The 8,240-nt window shown below is 39.4% G+C and overlaps 1 protein-coding gene across 1 annotated transcript in view; it reads left to right on the forward strand.

Moving 5' to 3' along the window:
• LOC107668158 (membrane-associated guanylate kinase, WW and PDZ domain-containing protein 3-like) overlaps window positions 1-4,609 on the forward strand; it is a 54,502-nt gene extending 49,893 nt beyond the window's left edge. Inside the window, exons 19-23 of the mRNA XM_016459954.1 lie at window positions 604-709; window positions 2,071-2,208; window positions 2,939-3,074; window positions 3,222-3,307; window positions 4,541-4,609. Of these exons, the coding sequence (XP_016315440.1) occupies window positions 604-709; window positions 2,071-2,208; window positions 2,939-3,074; window positions 3,222-3,274 (433 nt within the window). The 3' untranslated portion in view covers window positions 3,275-3,307; window positions 4,541-4,609. The remainder of the gene's footprint in view (window positions 1-603; window positions 710-2,070; window positions 2,209-2,938; window positions 3,075-3,221; window positions 3,308-4,540) is intronic.
• The last annotated feature ends 3,631 nt before the right edge of the window (window positions 4,610-8,240 follow it).

The following is an 8,240-nucleotide window of genomic DNA, read 5'->3' on the forward strand; positions in this document are numbered from 1 at the left end:
TTGTTGTTTGTCATTTCTCTGATCACAAATGCAGACAGAGTTTTATGTTTACGCGGCGCGATGCAAGACAGTATAAGTCATTATAATCAGTAATTATGTCCCCACTGAACGCAACAAATGCCTCGTTTGTAATGGATTTTAATGTTTTTGTCTCTTCGCTCCGGCCGGGACACGGCATCAACAGTATGTGAGGGGCGTAACATTTCCATCTCACGCTTGAGGTATTCGGCCAATCACAACACATTGGATAGCTGGCCAATCACAGCACACCTCGCTTTTTCAGACCGATGAGCTTTGTAAAAATCGACGCGTTTCAGAAAGGCGGGGCATAGAGGAGAAACAATAATGTACAGTATGTGGAAAATGTGTTTTTTTTACTTTAAACCGCATAAACACATTTCATTACACCAAATACACAAAATAATGTTCTTTTTAGCAGCATCATATGACCCCTTTAAGCTACTTTAAATTTACTCATTTCCTCTGTATATTTGTTGTAAATTCATTGAAATTCTACAGCCATATAGCTAATAATAAGCTCTAATCACTTATGGAGGATTTAAGCCACAGTTCTGGTTTGTAATATGTGTGACTTGTGCACAGATATAATTTGGATATGGATGAGATCAGGGATGAGCTCGCACGGATGGAGTATAAAGCTCTTCCCATGAGTGAACAGGGAACGCTGTGTGTCGCCAACTCCAAACAGGCAAGAGTCACACTTACATCACAAACTGTACATAAACTTTATCTAAAGATAGCACATCAGGGTAAGTTAATGAAAAAATGCAATTCAAAAATGTTTAAACGCTGCATGGAAAATAATGACATTATACTAAGTATTTAAGCCAAGACTAAAAACTACAATGGAAAAATCAAAATCACATTCACTGTCATTAATGTCGAGTTCACACTGCACGATTTTCAAAGACGTCGCATCACTGTTGGTTTCACACTGAACGACTATTTGGGGTAGCATTCAGTTGTTGCTGTGTTCCCACTGCACGACTTTACAATAGGAAGAATCGCCGACAGCTCTGTCTGGTGCAGGGTTGCCAGGTTTTCGCTACAAAACCTGCCCAATTACTACTCAAAACTAGCCTGAAAATAGCCCAATTGCTTTCGAGGGGGTCCCCTAGTAAAAATCGCGTTCGGGGGGTAAAATCGGGGGTTCTCCTGGTACAATTCACATTCCAGGGCCTAAATATCACGTTATTGGGGTCGCTTCAACCTGCTGACATAAAAAACAACCGGCGGCAATCGCGGATTTGGCAACACTGGTCTGCAAACTACGTTTCATATAACTCCTCCCCGAACTTCCCGCTGCCCTGTATCTTGGTCTCTCATTGGCTGTAGGTCATCGCCGATGTGTTTTTCAGTCAGAACTCATCCTTCAGAACTTCAGCCGACAGCTCCAGATATTTAGCATGCCAAATATTTCACGGGCGTCGATTCCCTCAGATTGCGTCTTTGATAATTCACACTGCGTGATTGTCACTCACGTGAACGAGCACCGATTTGCCTCCAATTTCGGGCATTTGTCTGAAAAATCGGGCTAAAATCGTGCAGTGTGAACTCGGCATTAGTCCAGGGTTTAAATGTATATTAAAATATAGGTTACACTTTATTTCGATAGTCCACTTTAGACATTCTACTAACTATAAGTAACTTTGTAACTACATGTCAACTACATGTCAACTAATTCTCATTAATTTGCAACTACATGTCTACTAACTCTCAGAGTAGACTGTTAGGGTAGGTTTAGGGTTAGTAGAATGTTGACAAAGAAAGTGTTAGAAGATATTAAGCAGACAGTCTACTAATACTCTACTAACTGCTAGTTGACATGTAGTTGCAAAGTTACTTGCTGTTAATAGAATGTCTAAAGTGGACTATCGAAATAAAGTGTTACCAAAATATAAAACAGTTATTTTAAATTGTAATAATAATTCACAATTTGTAATTGTATTTTGGACCAAATAAATGCAGCTCAGTTAAGCATAGGAGACTTCTTTTAAAAAATGACCTAAAACTTTTTAACGGTAGTGGATATACGTATTTTCTACCTAGGGCTGTATTGCAGTAGAGTTGGAGCGCGGACCTCGTGGTTTTGGCTTCAGTCTGAGAGGAGGAACGGAGTATAACATGGGCCTCTACATCCTGCGGCTGGCTGAGGACGGCCCCGCACTACAGGACGGCAGGATACATGTCAGTACAGCACACCACTCTTTAATAACTCAAGCGTTGCGGATGGAATCTGCTGACTTTTTTCCATCTGCAGAGTGCATTTAAATGTAATAAAAAGGTTTAAGGAAAGCTGAATACCTTTTTATACTGAAAATATTTCAAACTAGGATGTCTTGAGATGCTGTTTTCAGTTCTGTAAAGTCCAACAGCAAAAGAAGTCAAGTCACCTTTATTTATATAGCGCTTTATACAATACAGATTGTGTCAAAGCAGCTTTACAGTGTTAAACAGGAAAAACGTGTGCTGAGAAAGCAAGATCACAATAGAAAACAGTCAGTTTATCAGTTAAAGTCAGGTTGTTATTGATTCAGTGATGTCATCGTCCAGCTCAGTTCAGTTCTCTTCCAATAGTGTCTGTGCAGTCAAGTGACAGAACGCTTTTCATGGGTTTGATCCCAGGAAATGCATGAAAAAATTTATAGCTTGAATGCAGTGCAATATGCTTTGGATAAAAGTGCCGGCCAGAAGAATTATATGTAAACGTTTATTGACTTTCAAGGCCACATCAGTCATCATCTTCCTGCTTGTGAATTGATAGGGGTTTTTCAGTGGCGGATGCTGATATATGAAAAGCAAGACTGATATTTTGGACTTTAAATAAAATCATCACCTCTTATGGCCCGAACAAGAGATCAATAAGATGTTTCAAGAATGATAAAACACATAAATGACCTTATGCCTGAATGTGCAGGTAGGAGATCAGGTAGTGGAGATCAATGGAGAACAGACTCAAGGCATCAGTCACACTAGAGCCATTGAGCTGATCCAAGCTGGAGGAAACAAAGTGCTACTGTTACTGCGACCGCAAGCCCTCTTATCAGAGAACAGTGAGTTATGACACACAAACACATGATGATGCTGCTATACGTAAGCATACTGCAAGAACATCAAGACAATATGGGTTGCTTGCTAACTTCAGCTTTCTTTCTTTCTTTCTTTCTTTCTTTCTTTCTTTCTTTCTTTCTTCTGTGCAGGTTGTGTAAGCTCCTCTGCGGTGTGTTATTGCCCCCAGGAGTATCATCACTAACAGCCTCTTTTCCTCTAGGTCTTTTATTCTTTGGTAATGGGACTTTCACTACACTTTCTTTGCTCCTTAATTACTAGTCTTTTCTCTGCTTTATTGTGTAAGTTTTTAGATCTGTGGAATATGTTCATGCTCTTTGCAGTCACAACACCATGGAAAATGGTTTCACTCAAAACCAAATAAAAATATGGCATATAATTATATACGTTATTTTTACATACTACATATTGTTTTACATATTGTAATATATATTTAGATTTTAAATTTTCCAATTTATTTAAAATTATTACAACCATCCTGGGGTGTGTTTCCTATACTCACTGCTTAACTTGCATAGTATGAAGAAATCAACTACTTGGTCACAACCGTTTCCTGAAACGAATGATGTCATGCGGGTGGTAGAGTAATAACTTCTTTTAATTAATCCATTTGAGATTGAATTAATGCCAGATTTTTGGCTGTAAATTATGGACATGGCATCTGAGGGTGAATTCTCTTTTTCTGAATTATTTAGCTTTATTTCCAAATTCAATCATTGGCTCTTTCTTACGTACTAGAGCACATATGCACATGCACTCTTCAAAAAAGGCGCTTTAAAACTCTTGACAAACTAAAAGACATAAATTAATTTGTATGTATTAGAAATGAAATATATAGACTGTACTGAATGTCAGCTTACTTATTTTGCTCAAGACAAGGATTTATAAAGTCCACATGCCATACAAACAAGAAACTATGCTTCTAACCACAGGTCAAGAGCTGTTGTTCCAACCACACAAGTTTACGATGCTGTTTGTTATGTTCGTTGGAACTGTGGTTTCGGAAAACCATAGTAGGCTAACAGTACTTTTGGGAAACACTCTAGCAATGCTCTAGCAACCACTATAACACTCTAGCAATCACCAAGAACACTTTACAAATCACTAACAACCACCTATTACACACTATCAGTGCTTTAGCAACCACCCAAACTACTCTATCAGTGCCCTAGCAACCCCCAGAACACTGTAGCAATCATGTAGCAACCACCCAAAATAATTAGTGCCCTAGCAACCACCGAGAACAATCTAGCAATGCCTTAGCAACCTGTCAACAGCATAGCAATGCATGTGCAACCAGCCACAACACTCTAGTATTGTGGATTTTAGAGCAGGCAAACACCACCCAAAAATAACTGGTTACCATGGTACATTTTTGGTAAAAGGCCTCAATTAGTAATAGAATTTTAATTCTAGGCAGTGTATCCAATGCAGATCTCTTCGCCCTTAGGTTCTGCTGGAGATGTTATCCTTCCTGATCTGCCGAGATCCAACATTCCTCTCAGTTCTCCTCTCCTTCATCTGTCATCCACCTCAGCGAAGAAGGAAACGTCAAACCTGACAAGCTCCTTTGCCTGTTCTCGCCGCTCCTTGGATCTGGCCTGTGAGGATCCTCGCTCTAAAGACAGCAAGAGGGAGAAGCGTGCCAAACCACCAAACACCAGCTCTTCCAGAGTCCCGCAGCAACGGCGCATCAAGAGTTGGTCCGCAGAGAATCTCCTTGATCTCGGAGATACAGAGAAATCCAAAAGACCATCCAAAGCCAAAGACAAAGCTCACAGCAACAAAGAAAATCTGCAACAAAGCACTCGAGACTCCCACAAGAACAGAAAGTCCTTCCAACATCGCTCAGTCAGTCCCCAGAAGTCAAAGTGTGAAGGACAGGAAGTGGTAATTGGAGAAGCGCAGGGACGGAAAGAGGAACGCCGCGTGAAGGGAACACCAAGCGTGGACCAGAGGAAAAGTGACGCTGAAAGGAGGAAAAAACAGGAATCTAGAGGAAGGATGCGAAATGAGACCCAAGAAGGGGAGGAGAGGTGGAGAGCTGAGAGAAAAGTGAGAAGCAAAGGAGAGAATGAAGCAGCTGAGCCAAATGGAGAAACTGAGCTCAAAAGCACCCAAAAGAAGAAAAAACAGAGAGATAGAGACATGCAAAATGAAAACACCCACATATCGAGCAGAGAGGGAGACAAGAAGAGCAAACAAACAAAGGATAAGGGGGATCAAAAGGGAGAAAACAGGAAGGAAATGATTACAGATAAGAATGGAAGCAAAAGGAAAGGAAATGAGAGTGAAGACAGGAAAGATGACATTGTCACCACAGATGCGGCTCCAGTCACCACCAGGGCAAGTCTAGTCTTTGACCATCCTGCACCCTTGAGCGACGGCCTCTGGAAGATCCCTAGTTTTGCACGTATCCTCACGCATGAGGAAGCGATGCGAGATGTTTGTGAATAGTTTGGCGATCCTTGGGAATAGAAGGTTTAAAACCAGAAACATATGCAAGTATGTGAATGTACCACTTCTAGCTAAGATTTCACACTGTTCATCATGGATTGCAAGTAGGCTACACATTGTATTCTCAGCATTTCAGCACTATCATGGGAATTAGCACAAATGATCTGCTGGTGGAAGAGAATCTTGCTGAGCAAGTTAGTTAAACTGTCGACATGTTTATAGCTAGCTACCTAAATAATAACACATCTGGTTTATTGGCACAGACATCTGAAGAAAACCTTCTTGAGTACACCTTCTTGAGTACAAGACTAAACATCTTCAAGGGGTTACTCAAAGTACTTAAGGGGATGATTGAGATTTCTTTGTACGTCTATGTACAGCAGGGCAGTGTTTCAAGCAATTGCACTTGCATAGAATTTTACGCTAGCCTAACTTCTCATTAACGTGTTCCTTATACTGTAAAAAAAAAAAATCAGAAGTTGAGTTTTTTAATAAGAACGGATTTATGGAAAAAATGGTTGAATCAACTCAAAGTTGATACATCATATAAGTTCTACTGCATAAAGTCAAAAATAGTAAAGTTGTTTACTTATGAATCCAAAGCAGACAAGCTTGCAAATAAGCCTCATGTCATTCCAAACCTTTCTATTATTACTATTATTGGTAACCAAATGGTTTGCGCTCCCATTGACTTCCATAGTATGGACAACAAATACAATGGAAGTCAGTGGGACCTGAAACTGTTTGGTTGCCAGATTTATTCAAAATGTCTGATGGTTATTACATGCATTAAGTAAGTAGATCGGGTGAATTTTCATTTCATGCCAACTTTAAACCAGGTTGTTTATTATTCATATCGGTAGCTATAAACAAGTCAACAGCTGAAAGGCACAGACACCTCAAGGTCTTACCTTTATCACCTGACTGAATAGTGAGGTTTGAAACCGCCATAATAATGCAAGCTTTATATGTATAACAGCACCATGTACATTCAGTGCATAGGCCAATCATTCACATGCTTGTACACATACTTTCCAAGAGTATGTTTTTGGCCTTACACCTTGTTTTTCTCCAGGTGGTCTCCCAACCAGTTGCTGACCAGGCTTATGCCTGCTTAGATTCAGAGCATATCATGTGAACCATATTAATGTCCTTCTCTTTGGACAGTGGTCAGCATGAGCTTCTCATTCAAATTATTAAAAAATGTTTGTAATAAGCAGTCTCATAAACAGACTGATTCGACATGAGGTTTAATCTAAACTGCTTTATGGCAATCATTTGGAGCTTAATCGTCTTGGACAGGCAATTTCTGAGGCTTTGTGGTCAAACGCATGGAGCTCCGTTTTGTCCGGACAGCCTCTTTTAATTTGCTTTATGCCAGCTGACATTAAACAACATGAGGACTCTCTCGACCTCACAATGCAATCCTTCCTTATGCAATTTAAGGGAAGACGCCCCATCAATAACTAAAACGACAATGCAAGTTTATGTTTTGGTTATAAACAGCACGTCCTCACCACAGAGAATCATTTTTTCCCCCTGCATGCAAAGTAGAACACACAAACTCCTTGTTTTGTTGCATGCCTTTTAGACCCATGCAGTTTATCTCTAATGTTTTCAAATGGTGTAAATAAGAACTGTCACCAGGGACTTTTCAGACTGTTCTCTCTCTCTTCCATGTCTTTGATTCCCTGATCTCCAAATATTATAATTGCAAATGACCAGAAACTTGTGCTTTAATATACCAAGAACATGATCAAATGTTTATTTATTGAAATATGTATATGAATAGATACATGTAGCTATAACAGATTGTGACATTGATTTCGGTGTAGAGGTCCAGGCTCTTGCTAAGCACCGTGGTAGTTTTACCTTGTAGCAACTGTTTTGACTTGTCACAAAACAAATGGTACATGCAAATGTATTTTTAAATATTCTATGAAATCAGATTTAATATGGTAAATATTTATTTTATTTTTCCTGGACATGCATGTCCAGTCTACTCAAGACAAAGGCAAACAGTGCAAGCAATTCAACCTCTCAGTTATGAGGCTATACTGTACTCTACATCAGTCAAGCTGCGATTTATGACTATCAGAAGCCAATGCACAAGGATGAACATCATGAAGGTTGTCAAGGGGTCATATTTGATCTCAAATTTAAAAGAAAATATTTTGCATTAAAGGAATAGTTCACCCGAAAAACGGCCAACAAATAATTAATGGGTGCCGTCAGAATGAGAGTCCAGACTGTTGATAAAAACCTCACAATAATCCACATGACTTAAGTACATCAATTATTGTCTTGTGAAGTGAAAAACTGTGTGTCTGTAATAAACAAATCCATCGCTTCTGGCCAAAATACTGACATATTTGTTTTGGACAGTTTTGGCTTGTAAACTGTGTTTAATCTTTGCATCTTTCCCTCCTGATTCACACAAGAACTTTTTTTTACTGGAGAAAGCAATATCATGGATTGAGTACGTAAAAAAAACGTCTTGATGAATTTGTTTCTTATAAACGCACATCTTTTTGCTTCATAATGTAAATTGATGGACTGGAGTGGTGTGGATTACATGTGGGTTATTATGATGTTTTTATCACCTGTTTGGATTCTCATTCTGATGGCACCCATTCACTGCAGAGGATCCATTAGTGAGCAAGTGATTTTGGGTGAACTATTCCTTTAAGAAA

The sequence above is a fragment of the Sinocyclocheilus anshuiensis genome, unplaced genomic scaffold (genome assembly GCF_001515605.1).
Source record: "Sinocyclocheilus anshuiensis isolate Anshui unplaced genomic scaffold, SAMN03320099.WGS_v1.1 scaffold2649, whole genome shotgun sequence".
Classification (NCBI taxonomy): Eukaryota; Metazoa; Chordata; class Actinopteri; order Cypriniformes; family Cyprinidae; genus Sinocyclocheilus; species Sinocyclocheilus anshuiensis.